Source organism: Lethenteron reissneri, chromosome 55, assembly GCF_015708825.2.
Source record: "Lethenteron reissneri isolate LAM-NWPU_2019-01 chromosome 55, ASM1570882v1, whole genome shotgun sequence".
NCBI lineage: Eukaryota > Metazoa > Chordata > Hyperoartia > Petromyzontiformes > Petromyzontidae > Lethenteron > Lethenteron reissneri.
This window is the reverse complement of record NC_083833.1, coordinates 463011-484145: the sequence shown is the minus strand read 5'-3', so window position 1 is coordinate 484145 and position 21135 is coordinate 463011. Positions and strand designations below refer to the sequence as shown.

The 21135-nt window shown below is 49.3% G+C and overlaps 1 protein-coding gene, 1 long non-coding RNA gene and 1 other non-coding gene across 3 annotated transcripts; 1 reads left to right on the top strand and 2 right to left on the bottom strand.

The window, feature by feature from the left end:
* Positions 1–1622: 1622 nt before the first annotated feature.
* On the bottom strand, positions 1623–5587 carry LOC133356657 (uncharacterized). The gene is made up of 2 exons (XR_009756881.1): positions 4533–5587; positions 1623–3267 (listed from the first exon to the last, which is right to left on the bottom strand). It is a non-coding gene; the product is annotated as an uncharacterized LOC133356657 (long non-coding RNA).
* Positions 3692–3808, bottom strand: LOC133356850 (small nucleolar RNA U6-53/MBII-28). The gene has a single exon (XR_009756905.1). It is a non-coding gene; the product is annotated as a small nucleolar RNA U6-53/MBII-28 (small nucleolar RNA).
* Positions 5588–8382: 2795 nt separating the features above from the next.
* ZCCHC24 (zinc finger CCHC-type containing 24) lies at positions 8383–14675 on the top strand. The gene is made up of 4 exons (XM_061574281.1): positions 8383–8538; positions 9693–9890; positions 11224–11337; positions 13578–14675. Exons 1-4 carry the CDS (start codon positions 8527–8529, stop codon positions 13590–13592), a joined length of 339 nt encoding a protein of 112 aa, XP_061430265.1. The 5' UTR covers positions 8383–8526; the 3' UTR covers positions 13593–14675.
* Positions 14676–21135: the final 6460 nt, after the last annotated feature.

Here is a 21135-nt window from a genome sequence, read left to right as displayed (position 1 = left end):
TCTCTCACCCCCCGTGTCTCAGTGTCACCCCCCGAGTGTGGCTCTGAAGAAGCGTCTCGGCCTCGCCACGCGTCGCCATGGAGACGGCGCGCGCCTCTCCTCTGCAGCCACGAGGCGGCGCTACACACCGCCTGTTACCATGGCAACTTAAACTCGACATACACACCGTCTGTTACCATGGCAACTTAAACTCGACATACACACCGTCTGTTACCATGGCAACTTAAACTCGACATACACACCGTCTGTTACCATGGCAACTTAAACTCGACATACACACCGTCTGTTACCATGGCAACTTAAACTCGACATACACACCGTCTGTTACCATGGCAACTTAAACTCGACATACACACCGTCTGTTACCATGGCAACTTAAACTCGACATACACACCGCCTGTTACCATGGCAACTTAAACTCGACATACACTAAGGGGTAACCAGTAGCTACTACACATGTGTAGTAGTAGCTACTACTACACATGTGTATTAGCTACTACTAGACATGTGTAGAAGTAGCTACTACTACTGTAGTAGTAGTAGTATCTACTACACGTGTAGCAGATACTTTTGCTACGAGGATAATCCGGCACTGGTTCAGGCCCATACATCCACCACCCCTCCTCTCAAGGGCCCGAAGGTCCGGTCATGGTGCAAAGTCTCCTCCGTGTCCCAGCAGCGGCTGCTCGTGACCTGTCCACCAGGTGGGGCTGCTGTGGTCAGTGACCTCTGATGGTGTCCTCATTGAGGAAAACCTCGACTATTATGTTGGCCTTCATAGAGGGTTTTTAGGTCAGATCGAGTAAATATATAATTGTGTCGTTAAACCCGCCACCACCCGACACAGCCAACTAGCAAGGGTTGTCACGTAAACATAACGTGCCAATTCGTTACTAGTACAGCACTGGTGTGTAGTGTATAGTAGTGTGTACTGTAGTGTATAGTGTCGTGTACAGTGTAGTGTATAGTAGTGTAGTGTGTAGTGTAGTGTATAGTGTCGTGTATAGTAGTGTGTAGTGTGTTGGAGAGCCAAGCCACAACATTTACAATCTGAGTACGACGTTCCGCCAGTAACTACAACTAGCTTCATCAGGCGACAGCCAGATTTGTTGAGAAGTCCACCTCTTTTGTTCCAGACACGGAGACACATGGACAGACACACAAGTCCACGTGTCTCCGTGTCTGTTGTCTCTCTCAAATTTAGCAATCTTTGGAAGAACGTAATCAACCAGGTCGGGTGTTAACTGTTGTGTTAACAGACTGTGTAGTATTGCATTACATTTCTAAGTTTGCTTTCTCATTCATTCTGTCAAAACCAGTGGAGTTTTCCTTGTATTGATGCTGCTGAAATGATGTGCTTCCAGGAGGCTATGGGACAAGTAGTAAGAGTAAGACATTTTTTATATTAACAGATATGAAGAGGCATGTGATGTTTTTGCTATGACTTCAAACTTCTGCCAGGGCAACGTTCAGACAAAGCAACTCCCATCAATTCGTGGGTGTCCTTTTCATCCAGCCGAGGTTACGATTGCCCTTCAGCAGCGTAGTTGCTACTCTCATCCTGCGCCTTTAAAAAATAGCCTTAAAGTACAAAAAAAAAACACTCTGCAACCATGAGATACTTACATTGGCATTCATTTAAAAAAAATTTTTTATTGCTTTTGCAAAACAATTGTACACGTTCCGATCGAGTGCAAATTATCGTGTTATACAAGTTCCCGTGTACAATTAAAATGTACAGCGCATGCTACTGAAATTACTTTAAGCTTGCTTGCCTAGAAAAGCCTTGATCAATTTCAAGACCGTTTCTGGATCTCGCCACATTTTCACAGTCAGAGGCGACAATTTCTGCAATGTAATTAACTTGCGAGTACATTGTCAACTTTGGATTAGGATAGCGGCAAAACAAGGGCCTACTCTTCTTCGAATTAATTTAAATGTTCTATGGTTCCTTCAATAAAGTCACGTAGATAGAAAAAAAATAAGTGAATACAAATATCACGACGTTTCCATCGCAACAAAAGCGGCCGTCATCAGGCAAAGGAGTCAGCCTCTAAAGGCAAACTGTTTAAGCTGTTTATAAAGGTTTGGGGATGGGCATAAACAAAGTGTATCAACAGCACCAGGAGCACGGGCGGTTGAAATTGTCTGTGTATATATGGATGGCTTCATGAACGAATCTTTGATAGCCAGTAGGCTTGCAAAGTACCATCGTCTTAGAGAAATCAATTTCGTGTGAGGCAGCCGCATTAAAATAATGATCAGCCACGGCAGAAGTATTGGTCCTACCGTGTTTCAAATCTGCTTGACACGGAGACAATTTCAACTGAGAGGAAGGTTTCGACTCGGCAATCATTGGAAAGATGTCATCAGCCACTTAGGATCATAACTTGTGTTTTCTTGTCAATCAACCGCCACCGTCAGCAGTGTGGCGTGTGGAGCGGGGTGCAGGGATTATTGCTGCTGCATTGGGATCTCGTGCACCGCCGCCCATGCTCCCTGGTGCTGGACACACCTGGGCTACGCCTTATCAACAGTTTGCCTTTAGAGGCCGACTGCTTTGCCGGATGACGACCGCTTGTGTTAGTAGTGCAGAGTCTAGTAGTGCAGAGTGTAGTAGTAATTTAGAGTGTAGAGTGTAGTAGGTGTGTATAGCAGTGTATATTGCAATGTGTAGTAGTATAGTGAATAGTGTAGTAGTGCTAGTCTGTCGAAAGGGAGACCCGGACCGCCACTACCCAACATTCTGCCACCACGACCCTCACCAGATCAAGCGGACTGATTAACGAACACACCCTCGCATTAACCAGGGTGGCCTGCCCAAGTAAACTACAAACCTCTGACATCAGTGGCCATGTCACGCCACTCCACGACAATTACACGCAATGACACACCCAGAATGCATCCATGCTGCTGCAGAGGATGGAGTCTTGTTGTATTCAGGAACTTCTAAATGTAACCCCTCGGGCCTTGCAAGACACCATTGCTTACACACATTAATACGATGATAACAGATATGAATAATGCTGATTGATTACATATTTAATGCAATGTTAATTAATGAAATGTTTGTCCTGACTTTTGTGCCACCCTTCATATGCAAATATAGTATAACTATTAGGTTCGCGCAGGCAGAAGGTAGTGGCACACACTGGTGGACTCGTAGCAGCAGGGTTGTTTTCTGTCATCCTCTGCAGAGACATCCTTCTGTGCTGGCCCAGTGGAAAGCCAAGCGGACCGCATCACCGCCTCCGCACTGCTCCTGCGCTGGCAACACAAACAAGGGGACAGAACCGTGACAAAGTTGCTGAGAACAGGCACCAAAGCGAAGCTGTCAACCCATACAGTTTACCCGTATTCTTGTACAGGGAAACTGAGTTTTCAGGCCCATGCAGCATATAGCCGTTTCAATACGGGCAAACAAACGCCTGTCTCTTTGTAGGATGAACACTAAGATGTCCAAAGGGCACGGGGTGACCAATCAGCTCTGAATTGGTCTGTGATAAGGTAGGGCACTGGTATGGGATTGACAGGTATGCCCAAGGACAGCTTATAGAAAGGTTGGGTTAATGCACGTGCAGCGGTTATTTGACAAACGTGCCAAGGACAAAAACAAACTGCGGAAGGAGAATTCAAATTTCTATGATTATTGTAGTTGTTATGCCGTCGTCTGCTGCTGGGGAGGGGGGCTCCGGCTCAGAGTCTCACAGCGAGAAGTCAGAGTTCAACGCAGCTGCGCCCGGCGCCCGGGGCGGTGGAGCCCACGGACTCGGCGCATCGGTATTAGCATGGATGCTCATCACGGCCGGACTCGCCGCCACGGCCACCACGGTGGATAGGCGACCTGCGAGATGCTGCCCCCCCCCCGCCCCCACTTCATACTCACGAACTCCCCGATGAGATGTTACCCACCTCGCCTGGTATACAGGACGTCAAGGTTCAATCCTGACCCTGACCGCCTGCTGCTGTATATGTGGAGTTTGCATTGTTTCTCCCCATGGTCGCGTGGTTTTTTCCCCTTTACATTTAGAATAAACGTCACGTTTCTTAGAGTATTTGGCTGCAATAAAAGTCCACGCGACAAGCCACTCTCAATGGTCAGGTCGCCTCTGAAACAGCGCTCACAAACGACTCACACTCGTGGGTGCCCTTGTTGTCACAGCCGAGGCTGCGACTGCCTTTGGGAAGCGTGGCTGCTACCTCTCACGCTGCACCATTCAAAAACATGTTCACCTGCAAGCACCACAATAACCACTCTGCAACTATGAGATACTTACGTTAGAATTAATATTTTTTTAAATTCTTTTTGCAAAAAATGTGTCCACTTTCGACAGTGCAAATTATCGTGTTATACAAGTTCCCGTGTACAATTAAAATGTACAGCACACTCACTTACCCCACACTCTCAACCACATTCACTACCTAGCGGGATATCGAACTCGGCTGGCCGAGTTCATAGCGCAGCGCGCTCACCACGAGACCACCACACCACCACCACCACGACACACCACCACGCAACGCGCCGATCTCACCTTCGCTCACCACTGTCTCCTCCGCGTGCACTTGGGGGGCTTCACTCACCGCAGCATGAGCCCCCCCCCAACACCCAAGTGAGAAAGAATAACGAACTCCACGATTAGAGGCGTGGTGGGGGTGGGTGGATGTGGGGTTGAACATCAGCAGAGAAATGACAAAGTGGATTGAGAGTGAATTAAACGAACGCGTGGCTCTGTGAGAACGAGCGAAAATGACGAGGCAGCGTCGAAACTCGACTGCAACGGTGGACAACAACTTGAAGGCACGACCCGTCAACCCCTAACCAGTGCCACCTCCCTACCTGACTACACACCAACTCGGACCTTATTGGTCACCGCCGTGCCCTTATACATCTCAACGTTCATCCTACAAAGTGCCACAGCATTGACAATCCGAGTGAATGTCGTGCTGCGCTGGTAACGAATTGGCACGTTCCGATTACGTGGCAAACCTCACTAATTGGCTGTGTTGGGTGGTGGCGGGTTTAACGACACATTTATATTTACGCGATCTAACCCAAAATAACATATACCATGGATATTGGTCGCGAAAACCAAACTACCACGTGCTAAACTTTACCACGTGCTTCACCTACTACGCGTTAAACTACCACATGTTAAACTACCACATGTTAAACTACCACATGTTAAACTACCACATGTTAAACTACCACATGCTAAACTACTACGCGTTAAACTACTACGCGTTAAACTACTACGTGTTAAACTTTACCACGTGTAAACCTACCACGTGTTAAACAACTAAATGCTAAACTTCCACGTGTTAAGCAAAAGAGAGATCTGATGGAGCGGCCCCCACAGGCCCCTCGCAACAGCCTCGGCCTTGCCTGACGCACGCGGCCGCGCCGCTGCGGGAATGACGAACGAAACCATCCCGTGACGCGGTGAATGAGTTATAAAGAATGAGTTAAAGAATGAGTTAAAGAATGAGTTGGAGACAAAAGAGTTAGAGACAAGAACGAGTTAGAGACGAGAACGAGTTGATTGCTGCAGCAGGAGGCGCCGGTCTGGAGCGCGCCGCTCTGCCCGGAAATCGGATTGCCTCTTTAAGATTCGCGACGCATCGATTCTGACGGCATCGATTCTCATGGCATCGATTCCGTAGCGACTTGATGCCCTAAAAATCGATTCGGCGGATCGAGTGTTTGTTTCCAATCCGCGGGAGCCCTGATTGTGACTTTTTAATTTCATTAATATCAGTAAATAAAAAACAATCAGAATTCTAGATTTGAAGCTTTCGTGAGTGCAAGGATTCGTACTCTTAGGTTTTTTTCGGTAAAGTCACGTAGGTAAAAATAATGATAAAATAATAATAAATGAAAAGAACAATTTTATTTATTATTATAAATAATGATAAAATAATAATACATGAAAATATTTTTTCATTTATTATTATTTTATCATTATTTTAGACCTACGTGACTTTACCGCAAACAACCTAAGAGTAGGAGACCAGGACTTTGCGAAGTTGTTTAGAGCTCCGCAGACCCGCCTGCTTCTCAGCGTGGCCCGCAACTCCACTCCCCCCGGCCACCACAACCTCCGCAGGTTGAAGCAAGAAGATGACGCGAGTGGTGTTAGAGAGCACCCGGCCGCCTTTGTTTCCCCAGTGTTGATGTTTACACACCGCACCCAGACACTCAGAACGGAGTCAACCTCAGGCAGAACAAGGCACATGTTCAGGAACACTTTCCTGCGGAGGGAGCTGGTAGCAACGTTGGGTTGCTCGGTCAATGGCCTGCAGGGTCAACAGCGGCGTGGTGTATTCCGCACATATGCCGACTGTGAGGGCGGGCACAAGCCGGCGTGAGTAGGTTACACGTTGAGTTTTATAATGTTGGCAACATTATGTATTTAGAACTGCGCTTTGTGTTTAGTTTGTTCTCCTTTCCCGTGCCTCCGATTCGCGCGTTCCGCTCCGTACGGTGCGAGTTCTGTGGCCGTCTGGAACGCTCTTCCTCCCGATATTAGGACGCCGCTGGGAGCTGTGATGCACGTTAATATCATCACCTCTATGGAGAACCCACTTCTTGAGAACTGCGCTTTGTGTTTAGTGTGTTGTCTTTCCCCGTATCCCCGATTAGCGCGGTTGGCTACGTACGGTGTGAGAGAAGTCCATCACACACACAGTGACACACACAACACATACACACACAGTGACACACACACAACACATACACACACACACAGTGACACACACAACACATACACACACAACAACAACCGCCATTCGCCACTAAGTGGCAGTGACGTCACCACGGCGCTTGTGCCAGGCCATGTGCACCTTGAGGCTGCCACGTGAAGTGTCGAACGCCCGCTGGCAGGAGGTCACAGGGCAGACCCAGCAGGTGCCACGGGGTCGACTGACTGAGATGACCGAGGGAGCAACACAAGCGTCCGTCATCAGGTGGGAAAGCATGATCTGCTGCTGAGGCAGACTTTTAAAATTATATTGAAAGTTTCCACACGGACATCTGACAGTTGACCAGCATTGCCTGAAGCGAAGCTTGATTATGTGCTGCCGATGAGACAATGTCAACATCACGTGCAGGAGTTTGGCTTGAAAGACTGCATTCCTAGAAGGCCACGTTGCTGATGGGATGTGTAGACAAATAAGTTGTATTTTTTTCTGTGTTGTCCCTATGTAAAGCCCGGGAGAGAGATTCTGTATGTGTCTATTTGACCAGGTAAGGCCCCACTGAGCTACACAGCTCTTCTTCAGAAGCGACCTGGCTCTCACAAATGTTGATTCTAAATGTGGAGGGGGAACCGGTCAGGCGGCGTGGTCTCATCTCGTGGCGTCGTCACGCGGTTTGCCGGGCGAGCGGTGTCAGTCCACGACCTCTTGAGATCAGAAACACAGCGCGCTTCGAAGGCGTCTCCCTGCCCCACGCCCCAAGCAGGCGGCAGCGGGCTGGGCACCGGAATAACTGCGGGCGTCATGGCCCACCACCGCCACCCATGGCGCACCCATGGACGGCGTCCGTCTCCGCTTCTGCTAAATGACGCCGTGGCCGCCCCACCCGCGAGCAGCGTGGACGGCCTCGTCTTGCCGCGAAGTGACGCCGTCTGCAATCGATCCCCGCGGGTCTCCTGCCGTGAGCGGCCGAGGGGCGGTGGGGTCCCGCCTGTCGACCCGCGGTCGTTCGCCAGCAGCGATTGAAGCAGCAGCAGCAGCAGCACAAATCCCGACTGGCGATGAGAACACCGAGTCGTTGAAAAGCGCTCCGAAGTGTTGTAGTGAAGGATGAACAGCTAGAAGGCTGTGGTAGAAATACATTCCGTTTAGATCAATTGTTTTGTTTAAAGATGAGGAGTTGATTCCCGCTCACGGCCAACACCAGTGACGATTATCTGAACCGGTCCCGGGCCTCCCTTAGGTCGACTCAGCCTCAAATGAGTACCTGGTGCGGTGTGTAAACATTGCCACTACGGAGACAAATGCGGTCGGGTGTGGTGCTGGCCACCCACCCCCTCGTGTGCCGTTCTGGCCTTTATAGGTGCTCGCTAACAGCACTTGGCCCTACAGTCTATTAAGGCTATACGGGGGATCTTTGATCTGTGTGTGTCGGTGTGTGTGTGTCATCTCGGTCATCTCGGTCAGTCGACCCGTGGCATCTGGGTCTGCCCCGTGACCTCCTGCCAGCGGGCGTTCGACACTTCACGTGGCCTCAAGGTGCACATGGCCTGGCACAAGCGTCGTGGTGGCGTCACCGCCACTTAGTGGCGAATGGCGGTTGTTGTGTGTGTGTGTCGGTGTGTGTGTCGGTGTGTGTGTCGGTGCGCAAGTGTCGTTCCGAGAAGCGACGCCTCGGCTCAGCTGTACACGCAAGAAAGTTTGGTGACTCCCCGCGCCGCTCAGCGACTATAAATACCGCTGCGCCCATCCTACCACTCGCATCGCAGCCGTGAGTCTCACTCCACCCCGCCGGCTCCACTCCGCCTCTTCACGACAAGCGGCGCGCAAGCCATGGCCTCACAGGTGATCTTCCTTGCGAGTCTTCTCCGAAGCGATTGCTCGTTGTGTTTGTTTTGCTCCGCTGCCTATTCGATTTCTCGTCGCCCTTCATTGTTCTGTACGCACATTTGTTTTCGTGTCGTTGCTTTTGGTATTTATGGTGACCCCCCCCTCACTCTCGCAATTTAAGACTCTTTCTTGGTTCTCATGAGTTCTCGCCTGGCTACACAAACTAACCACACGGGCATCCATCTCACACAGTGACACCACGACCTCCATCTCACACAGTGACACCACGACCTCCATCTCACACAGTGACACCACGACCTCTATCTCACACCACCTAGGTCAGTGGCTCTGGGGCCTAATGTCGTGGCTCTTTAAGGGACCGCTCCGTGACCCTCATTAATAAGGCACCGCCACCGTCTCTTCACATGGAAACTTTAATTTAAAAAAATTGCCGAATTTAAAAAAAATATCTCTTATTGTAATGTTTTTTTCCCGACTCCTGACCTCGGCACTTAAACTATATATTGATCTATATATTGAATTGAAGATTTAGTTAAATATATAGTGCAACATTTTCGCATAGATAATCCCTTGACGTGGAACATTTCGTTTGCAAGGATGTTCGGGGATGTCAATTTTTGCTGCAATTGTTAATTGGCGGTCGCGTGCCGATCGCTCCCAAGCGGTTGTTGTCACTTTCACTTATCACGTGACAACTTCACTGTTAATTGGATGCGTTGGGTGGATGAGGATGAACAACACACGACACACACAATATTTTACCCCCCAAAAAGAATAATCAATTCCACTTAATAATATTTGCTCGTGAAAGGCCTATTCCTTTAAATGTGCATGGGAATTTGCGGGTAAGAGCAGGGACCACGCATCGTCGTGCAGTGACATCTTGCTCGCCCGCTGTGATGCGTTTCAGGGAGCAGCCGCACATTGAACGTTCGATGCGTGAACAAAACAAAAAAACAACAAACAAATCAACAACATCAGGAAGCTTTGAAACTGTGCCAACGATCATTTGTTTTATTTTCATATTTCTTTGGACACTTTTAAAACGACACGTGGAAGACGTTACGTGTGGGCAGTGCACAACGCCAAGAGGCGATGTCGAGGTTGTGTCTGTGCGTGTGTTTGTGCCTTCCCCCCCCCTTCTCCAGGGTCGTCAACGTCGCCACCGTGGCCCCCAACAGAAGACTTCCTCGGGCAAACTTCTCACCCCGTACCAGGGAAAAAACCGTTGCTTTGGCACGTTCCAGTGCCCCCAGTGCAAACGCACGTGGATGAGCGCGTCCTCCTGGGCCAACACGGGGCAGAAATGCGAAAAGTGCATCATCAACGTGTACCCCTACAAGCAGGTGCGGGGGGGGGGGGCAGCTTCCTGTGGGTTCTCACCGCGAGCGGTGACGCACGCGGCATTAGTGGTGGTGGTGGCGTCAAGTAGCCACCAACTGACGGCGCTCGTTCACGAGGCCATGTGGAGAGATGAGCAAACACCGTGTTTGAGATCTCCATCGGGTCATCACAGATCCTCGTCATAATCATGATCACAATATTATAGAAAGTGAGATTTCTTGGTCACGGCTCACACGAGTGCTGAGTAATACTTGAACCGGGCCGGGCCTTTTCCACTCACCAACCCGTGCTGAGGGAGGGAGGGTGCGCCACGTACGGTCGACTGGCCGGCGCAGCGCATTATTTATTTAGTTAGTATGATTATGCACGTCCTTAAGTTTGAGTGAACCGCCAAAGTAGTGACTGTGCCATTGAATGGAAGAGCATTCTGTGGCGCAACTCAAAAGTCGCGTACATTAAGCGTAGTTTTCATAGTCATTATCATAGTAATTTTCATAGTACTTTAAGTCTTAATTTTCATAGCATTCATCGTAACAATTTCATAGTAATTTAAGTAGTAATTTTCATCGTAATTATCATAGTAATTTTCATAGTAAATTTAACTAGTACAGTAATTGTCATAGTAATTCAAGTAGTAATTTTCATAGTTATTTAAGTAGTAATTTTCCCATGACAAATACATTAAATCGTGGGGGTTAGGGAGAGCACGCTATCGACACCTCGTTCTTACGTCAACATATGTCACTGGTCACAGCAACAGGTCGTATTTGCAAAACTACCGTATGTGTAGTAAAGATAGCAACAGACTTTTTTCAAGAAACAAAATTGCTCAAAAGTAATTAAAACAAAGAGATATTTGTTTTAAGTTGGCGAGATGATTACCGGACATATTTGGTCGGCAAATGGGTGCACAAGACAAAGTGCAGCTGCCTGGCGCCGCTGCCAGCACTCGGCGCTGCTGCTGCCGCACCTCAGGCAGCATCGCGACTCAACCTTGCCGCCCGACTGACGACGAGCTCGCACACGCGTTGCCTGCACCGTGGCCCACGCGCTTGAGGAGCGCGTTATTGCAATGACCGCGTGCGGTTAACAAATAAAAGTGTCAATCGAACGCGCCGTTTCAAAATCGCGTGACGTCAAAAGAACGCGATGCGACTGTAACACAACAAATGTGGGGCGCATGTCTCTGCAACGACCCCCCAGTCATCAAGCGACCTTTGAATCGAATCCCAACTCCAAATCGTGGCAACTGAATCAGGGGAGGTGGGGGGGAATGCTTATTCTAGTTTATCATTGTCCACATCTGTCTCAGTGTTGCCTCACCTTCTTGTGCAGGAACCCCTGAATACGCCGGACAGTGAGAACACGCTGGACCCAAGAAAGCAGCACCCCTCTCACCTGTGCGAGATGTGCAAGAAGTTGGGACACAGCTGCGTTAAGAAGCACCTGGTAAGCATCCTCGCTTCTCAGAGAGGAGGACGAGGTGGGGGGGGGGGACCGGGTGTTAGTGGCGATCGTGAGACGCGTTTGAGGAGCTACACACACACGCACACAACGATGGGACGTCATTCAAGTTTTTGTTGCCAGCATTCAGAACAAAATTCCACCATTGCAAGCCTCCCCTCAGGGCACCAATTCAGAGCGGATGCCCCCCCCTCCCAGTGTTGACATTCCATTCACTCCCCGTGGCCACGTGGCCTTCGTCGCCGCTCCCCAGCGGTGTGCTGCTCGTCGCAGCGTCCCCGCGGCTCGAGCCCCGGGCCGCCTCTGGTGAACACTTCGGCCGTAGAAGTTGTGAAGATGCTCGAAGAAAGGGGCGGGTCACTCGCGCCATGCGTCGTTGTCCCACATTTTTGCCAACATTATGCCGGCAAAAATAAGAAAACATGTTTACGTCCCGTGAACGCTGAGGAATGACACCCTCCTAAAATAAGAGTCTTGGGATTCAGCAAGGCTTTGCTGGGGAAAAAAATAAATGTCGTAAAAAAACATTGGATTGATTATTTGAGGCCGAGTGAAGATTGGGCAAGGAGGTGCAGCAGTTGGGCGAACGATGTCTGAAGCATCGGGTCAGCACGGGTGCCGGGAGAGGTTTCTGACGAAACGTGCGCCAATGTTGGGCCAACGGGCAAAATACGATCCCAGAATGGGCTGGCAACGGTGGCTGTTGTTCAACCAGCAATAAAGGCACACAATGTAGGCCACGATTGAACCAAGTTAATCTTAATAATAAAGGTTTTTGGGGTTAGATCGCGTAAATCAAATGTGTCGTTAAACCCGCCACCACCACTCGACACAGCCAAATTAGTAAGGTTTGTCACGTAAACAAAACGTGCCAATGTGTTACTAGTCGAGCACTAACCGATTGTGTGTTGGAGAGTAAACCCACTACAACATTTACAATTCATAATTGTGGGTTTACTCTCCAACACACCGGTGTACTCGTAACGAATTGTAATGTTTTGTTGACGTGACAAATCTCACAAATTAACTCTGCCGGGTGGTGGCGGGTTTACTGGGACGTTTATATTCACGCGATCTAACCCAAAAAGTCTCTACTATGGATAATATTGGTAGCAAAAGCCCATCTACTGCGTGTTGAACCGAGTGAATCCTGCCAGCCGGGTAAGCCACCGTTCACACTCGCACGCGGGATGAAGGAGACGTTTGGGGCACCGCAGCGACGCCGTGGTGGCTCTCAATCCCCTCCTCCTCTTCCTCCTCGCACTCGGCCAGCGATTGCTTGTTGTGTTTTTTGCTCCAATTTTCATTCGCCCTTCGTTGCAGTACACGCATTTGTTATCGTCTCGTTGCTTTTGGCATTTTGGTGAACCCCACTCACCCACCCCCCCAGGTTACTCTCGCATTTGAGAATCTTTGTTGGTTCACTTGAGTTCTTACCTGGCTACACCAAATAAACTTTAACCTTGAACGGGCATCCAACTCACACGGTGACACCACGACCTCCATCTCACACAGTGACACCACGACCTCCATCTCACAGTGACACCACGACCTCCATCTCACACAGTGACACCACGACCTCCATCTCACACAGTGACACCACGACCTCCATCTCACACAGTGACACCACGACCTCCATCTCACAGTGACACCACGACCTCCATCTCACACAGTGACACCACGACCTCCATCTCACACAGTGACACCACAACCTCCATCTCACAGTGACACCACGACCTCCATCTCACACGGTGACACCACGACCTCCATCTCACACAGTGACACCACGACCTCCATCTCACACAGTGACACCACGACCTCCATCTCACACAGTGACACCACGACCTTCATCTCACACGGTGACACCACGACCTCCATCTCACACGGTGACACCACGACCTCCATCTCACACGGTGACACCACGACCTCCATCTCACACGGTGACACCACGACCTCCATCTCACACGGTGACACCACGACCTCCATCTCACACGGTGACACCACGACCTCCATCTCACACGGTGACACCACGACCTCCATCTCACACGGTGACACCACGACCTTCATCTCACACAGTGATACCACGACCTCCACCTCACACGGTGACACCACGACCTCCATCTCACACAGTGGCACCACGGAAAAACCGAATTGAGGAAATCCTGTGAGAGACAGGATATTTAAGGGGGGCGTTCTCACTTTCCTCTCGTTCCTGGACTTTTTAGTGGAGCGGCGGATGACACCGATGGCGCGCCGCTGCCGGGGAGGGGGGCTACGCTCACGGTGCCATGGACCTGCTTCAGCGCCTACCACCGAGTCGACCAATCAAAACGAATCAGGACCCGGGCCCACGTGGCCAAAGTGGCCCACCCGACGCGCAGAATGGCACGTCGAAGATTTGGGCAGCCTGCGAGTGGCACGTGGCCGAATCCCAAACCGTCGACCACCATCGTAAACACTCTGCCGCCACTGCCCCTGCAGTCTTCACTCAGTAGTTTACAATTAAGATAAAAAAAAAGTATTAATGATATGGCCCTCGAGTCCTAATGTGAGGGACAAAGCGAACCCCTTCCCACTTGTCCCAACCCAAATATGGAAGTCAAACTCTACCTATGGACGAGATCCACTCTGGTCCTGAACTGACAATCGAGCGGATAACGAATCTAAAATTACACCTTTAATCTGCTGCTATTAATTTACATGAAAGAAAAGAGAAAGCCCTACCATAGGCCCGAGCCCCCAACCCCTCAAGCCCTCAACACACCCACAGAGCACGTGGCATCAACATTTTTGCCACTGGGCTCACTTCTCTTTCTGCGTCGCAGCGTTTTTTTTTTGCCGCACACGAGCAAACACAAAATTAACGCGACTCATCAGCGCTTTTCGAATTGATTTCAAATCGTGTCGAGATATTTAAAGCTCCTTGCAAATTGAAGCAACAATAAATCAAAAATACCATCCGTAGCATTATTGCTATTTGCGGTAAGGACATATGATGATTAAAAAGAGTGCTGAGAGAAATTTAAACCCAAGGTGATTGTACATTACTAATAGGGGTTTTCCCCTTTTTTCTGGAAACAAAACTGACACCTTTTGCAAGGAATCATGCTTACATTAACCACAATACTTGCAGTCAAATGCAAACAAAAAACAATACTCTGATAATTTATGCATTGTCTTTGAAACTGATTGGTCCACACCAGAGACAGCTTTCTTTAGAGCCTAGTCTCATATGGTGTTCGACCAGATGACGCCAAAAGGTGATTGTACATGTTTATAAGATACTGAGCATCGTTTTAAAATAAACCTACTTGTCGATATCCTCTCACGTGTGATCTGAGATTGTGGTGGATACCTCGTGGCATGATGCTTGCTAGAGGCTCCCACCCCCAGCATATCTGTGAAGCTATGAGTACTGTAATTTCAATATACAAACTACACCTAAGTATGCAGCTCATGTCAGTCAGATGATCTTATAAATGTTGATTATGGGGAGTAAAGGCCCCCCTGATCTCAACCCGAATGGTGAGATGTTATTGGAATGCTGCACGAGTCACGGAATGGCAATAACAAACACCAAGTTCGAACACAAGGATGCTCAAAAGTGGATTTGGTACCAGAGCACCCTGGGCCGAAGGTCAATGATTGACTTTATAGTTGTATCATTGAACCTAAGGCCATATGTTCTGGACACTCAGGTGAAGAGAGGGGCAGAGATGTCAACTGATCACCACCTGGTGGTAAGTTGGATCTGATGCTTGGGGCACCAACCAGATAGACGTGGAAGGCCCCAACGAATAGTGCGGGTCTTCTGGGAATGTCTGGCGGAAGACCCAGTGCAGAAAGATTTGAACTTCCGTCTCCGGGAAAACCTATCTGACACTCCAGGGGAGGTCATGGACATTGAGTCCGAGTGGACGATGTTCAGGACCTCAATTGTCGATGCAGCTGCGAAAATCTGTGGCCTGAAGGCAGTTGGTGCCTGTCATGGCAGCAACCCTAGGACCCACTGGTGGACACCAGTGGTGAGGGAAGCTGTCAAGTTGAAGAAGGAGGCTTTCTGAGCTATGCTCGGAAAAAGGCCTCCCGAATCGATTGAGAGGTACCGGCTTGTCAGGAGGGTGGCAGCGGTAGCAGTCACTTAAGCGAAAGCCCGGGCGTGGGAGGAGTTTGGAGTTTTGCAAACCATCCGATGCCTGATCAGTGGTCGATGGGACGTGGCCCAGGATGTTCTCAGTAAGGGTAGCGACGTAACATTGAACTCAACTAAGGAGACAGTCGAGATGTGGAAGAAACATTTTGAGGAGCTCAACTCGGTGGACATGCCCTCCTGTCAGGAGAGAACCCTGGAAACAGCTCAGGGGGTCGGATCCATCACAGCTGCTGAAGTCGCTGCGGTGGTCGAGGGCCTTTGTATTGGCAAAGCTGCTGGAGTGGACGAGATTCGCCCAGAGTTGTTGAAAGCGCTGGGCAGTGTAGGAGTATCGTGGTTAACACGCCGCTTCAATGTTGCATGGAAGGCGGGTACAGTACCTCTGGATTGGCAAACTTGTGTTGTGTTTACCATTTTTAAGAAAGAGGATCAGAGGGTGTGCTCTAAATACAGAGAGATCTCATTCCTCAGGGTAAAACCTCTGCCAGAGTTCTGGAGAGGAGGCGCTGCCCGTTGGTCAAGCCTCAGATGCAGGAGGAACAATGCGGATTCCATCATGGTCATGGAACAATGGACCAGCTCTTTGTCTTCTCACAGACATTTGAGGGGTCATGGGAGTTTGCTTCTCCAGTCTACCTCTACTTTATAGACTTGGAGAAGGCACATGACCGTGTTCCCCACAATGTCTTGTGGGAGGTGCTGCTGGAGTATGATGTACCGATGCTACTTTGGTGCGCTATCCAGTCCCTCTATTCACAGAGTGAGAGCTGCGTCCGTATTCTTGGTGTGAAATCAAAGTCGTTCACTGTGGGTGTTGGACTCTGCCAAGGGTGCATTTTGTCTCCATTCCTGCGATTTTCATGGACAGGATATCAAGGCGCAGCCGAGGCATGTAGAGTTATTCAGTACGGGGGCATGGAGGTGGCGTCGTGGATTTTTGCAGATGATGTTGTGCTCTTTGCCTCCTCAGTCTGTGATCTCAGCGGGCACTTGGACGGTTTGATGCCGAGTGTGAAGTGGCTGGGATGAGGACCAGCACCTCCAAATTTGAGGTCATGGTTCATTCATGAGAAATGTGTTCTCCAGGTGAGGGGGGAACAGCTGCCCTTAGTGGAGGAGTTTAAGTACCTCGAGTGATGGTAAGTGGGAGATCAGCCGGGGGATCGGTGCGGCATCCGCAGTGTTGCGGGCGCTACACCGTTACGTGGTAGTGAAGCGGGAGCTGAGCTCTCGAACGAAGCTCTCGGTTTATAGGTCTTTCTACGCTCCAACCCTCACCTTTGGCCATGACCTTTGGGTAATATTTAAACAAAACACAGATGAGCACAAGCCGCATCGCCAAGTAGAGACGATGACTGACGGACAAGACTGATGATGGAGAGAAGGAACAATGACCACTTTCACGTGCAAAGATAATTGATCGTGACATCGTAGAACCGTGATGAATGATGTCGATGTGGGGTTGCCTTCATCCAGCAGTGGACAGACAGTGCCTGATCATGAAGAAACACAAACGTCAATTGATTTACCTATTCAGGTTAATTTTTTTGAAATACGGAACAGCATTCCATTACCCAGCAGTAGATAGACCACGGCTCGTGGTGACGTCACGGCTCACGGCTCGTGGTGACGTCACACCCAGCAGTGGATAGACCACGGCTCGTGGTAATTGAAGCGCGATGCATTCTGGGCCCCCCTGCTGCCATCTTGGAGTGCTGGTGGCTGGGGGTGTTCGGGGCGAGCCCGCGGCCGCGCAGTCGCCGCTCTTTTTGTGACTCGTGAATGAAATCATCCAAACTGGTCGCAAACTAATCGAGCGAGCGCATTACCTCGTGGAGTCCGCCAAGGTATTTAAATTTGAAACGACAGGGGTGGTTCATTGAAACAATTTTAAACGTTCGTTGGCTGGCTTGGGCCTAGCACGGCCTAGCAAAGACTTCGGCGCTAAACGCGCCTTGAGAATAAATCGCGTAGCGTTGTAAATGTTTACGCTTTTATTCTAAGCGTTACTTTTGCCCGCTAATCCTTAACGAGTAACGCCCGCGCGTGTTACAAACGCCTCGCTACGAGATCGCGATGCTTTTAAGTGGTTGAATTCTGTCGTAGCGAGCGGGTAGGCCTTTTGTATTCTTGGACTGAATTTAAACGATTTAGCAACAATAAGCTCATAAGTGCGACAAAATTTTACTCGTGTTGCTAACAGCGATGTTAATTGACTTATCTCAGCCTGTCGAGAACATGCGGGTGATGATGGTGACGCTGCGTGGTGCAATATACAATAGGCGACGTTTCGAGCAGGAGCCCTGTGCAATGAATACGTTAAAAGCAAAAACAATAAAACAATGTATCGTCACCATCTCCACCGGTGGCTGGGTAAAGCCCCCCGTTGTAAACGATTACGTTCTGTTATCGAACAGTTCTGTGATGCCTCGCGTTGCCCAAAACGTCGCCCATTCTATATCCATTTTACAGGGTTATGACCCGAAAAGTCGCGTGTAACTTATTAGATTTGTTTTATACCTGTCGAGAGGACTATTAAAGTCGTGTTTAATGAAGAAAGGACAATCTGCCTGTCAATAAACGACTCATAATATCCACTTTACCTGTTAGTCACGAATAACGTAAAGGACAATTAATGAACTCCTCTTGGGTAGATCAAACGAATGGCACTTTGTGGTCAATCCGCTATAGCTGTCCTGCCGAGGGAGTAGCCCCTCCCACGTTTAGCAATGTGGAATTTCCACAATTGTCTCTTGACTGAGTAAGAAACAAATGCTCCTTTCAAATGTTAAAAGGGACTGCGTTGGATTTAATGTAGAAGCGTATTTTATTAAACACTTCAATGCAGGCTTATAACCGAAAACAAGGCAGATTAGTATTTGTGCAATGCACTCTGTTCATAATGCACTTCCTTCTGGAACCGCTGATGGTTTTCACATTATGCACAAAGGCTCTGTGCTTAATAAAGGTAATTGTTTGGTTTAGATCGCGTAAATATAAATGTGTTGTTAACCCACCATCACCCGACACAGCTAACTAGTAAGGTTTTTGTCATGTAAACAAAACCGAAACAGGACTTAACAATTCTGACAAATCGCCTGATGAAGCTGGTTGTAATCACACGCGAAACGTCACAGTCCTCACATTGTAAATGTTGTGGGGTTACGCTCCAACACACCGGTGTGCTGAAGCAGTAACTAATTGGCACGTTTTGTTTTCATAATAAACCTCGCTAATAATTATTTATGTCGGGTGGTGATGTGTTAACTACACATTTACACGATCTATCCCAAAAAGAACGTTATTATGGATAATATTGGTCGCGAAAGCCTACTCCGTGTTAAACTGAGGCTCTGTACTTTGTCTACATGTGTGTGTTTGTAACTTGTGGTTTTTCCGGCGTGCACATTTGTGTCTGTTCCGATGGGTTTTTCTCGTGATTTACAGATGTCAACGTTGAACAAGGCAGTCGTAGCAGGAAGGCACGAAATGCTTCTCCCAACACAATCAGAGTGTAGGGTTTCCATGATATGGCGATAATACTACGGTATACAGTCTATCCTACGACGATACAATGGCCACGATAATTGCACCATCTGTTAGTGAAAATACTGTAAGCTTTCTTTTCATGTGTTTGTTATTTTTTTCTCAAGTATAAATATAAAATCAGATTTTTTTATATTTGCAAAATATCAGATGCACGAATTAAAGGTTGATACAAATTACTCTTAGCCCAATAGATGTGGTTATTTTCCAAATTGAAACTTAAGAGGAAGACTAGGCTGTTGTACTTGATTATGGGCGTTTAGCGCCTGCATATTTTTGCCATGCGCACCGATGTAATTAGTTTAATTGCTGCTCTGTTGAGTCTTGTGCAAGCGATGGCTTTGCATTTTACAGAGGGGAGAGTTTGAAAGGGTTGAGTACGTGTTTTGAGATTTGGTAGAGGCTTTGAAGTAACAAAACACATCTTTGTAATACATTTTATTTTAGTGGGGTATTAATGGATTTGCCTGGAGGTTAGAAAACACAAGACTGATGTCAGTACTCGCCGACTTGGAGAAACTTAATGTATCTTTGACTTTTTTGTCTGTAACTCACGCAGGCCAGACGTGGGCGCCTGTGTCTCAGGTGGTTCGCTTGGCACAATGAACTTCAACATGGGGTGAGTGGACAAGCAGCCTAATAGTTCAAATATCCAGCAGGCGACAGGGTTGGGATCAAACCCACGACCTCCTGCTTACCAGGCGAGGGAGATTACATCTCCTAGCCACCGTGATGATGATGAGAGAGAGAGACACGCAGACCCCATATACAGCAGGCGTCAGGGTCGGGATTGAACCCACGACCTCCTGCTTACCAGGCGAGGGAGATTACATCTCCTAGCCACCGTCATGATGATGAGAGAGAGAGAGAGACACGCAGACCCCATATACAGCAGGCGTCAAGGTCGGGATTGAACCCACGACCTCCTGCATACCAGGCGATGGAGATAACATCTCGCCACAGGCGAGATGCAGGGGTAGCGGTTTTGCAGTGTATCGTCGTACTAATCGAGCCATGTGACACCGGCACACAATTGGCCTCTAGGCGTTTAGAATTACGGCAGGTGATCTTTAATATCTACCGCGAAGACGACGGCACGCATTCTATTGTCGGTACACCCCGCGGGAATAACCAGGGCGGCCTGCCGGGTTCGAACGATGAACCTCCGAAGCAAGTGGCGAACACGCTACCGCTGGACTATTCATCGCGAAGTTAAGTTACAGAAACATCAAGTGTAATTGAGGTGAATATTGTACTAGTTAGTCAACAGACGAAAATATATCAAATACAATTTGGCCTCACAAGACTTAGAGCTATTCCCTTTCCGATTTGTGAATTTAAGAAAAGTTTTGTTGTAGAGTCGGGACTGAATCTTTCAGCAACTCCCAGTGTGATGCTGTTCCTGTGATTGTGTCCGTGCAGGAGAGGGCCCTATGAGGGCATTGGAGGCAGACCCGGAGAGAGGGAGAGGTTTGCCCAGGGGCAAGGTGGCCAGTACTGGCAGCCACCGGACGCCTATCAACAGCAGCAGCAGCAGCAACTCACGGGGAGCCAAATTCCTGCCGACGAGTTGTGGCAGTCGGGCGCCACGAGCGGCACGCTGCAGTCGAATTTCTGGCCGGGGGACGGCACGAGAAACTGGGACGGCGTATTCCCGCGCGTGCCGCCCCCCGGGGGATACGGGGCACCCGCCAACCCAAGCCAAGTGGCCGATTTCCGCGGGCCCGTCGCCGGCCACCGCTCAATGGATTCGCCGGGTCAGAGGGGACCCCGAGACAACGTTCGAGGCTACTGGGACGACTACCGCCCCCCGGTGGAGTTTCATGAGGCCCGCGAAAGCGGCGCTGGCCTGCAGTGCGACGCCAGGGAAGAGTACCGGGCCGACGTCGGGGCCGCTGCGGCTGGAGTAGAGGCGGGAAGGATACCCTTTGGCCAAAGCGAGTACGGGGACCAGAGGGCCGTGGCCAGATTCACCCCCAGCGGTTACAGAATCTCGCTGCCACCCCCACCAGAAAATGTCACGGGTGCTCACTTCACCCTGGAGCAGAGGGGCGCCGTGCCAGCGGAGGGCGTCGGCAGTTTCG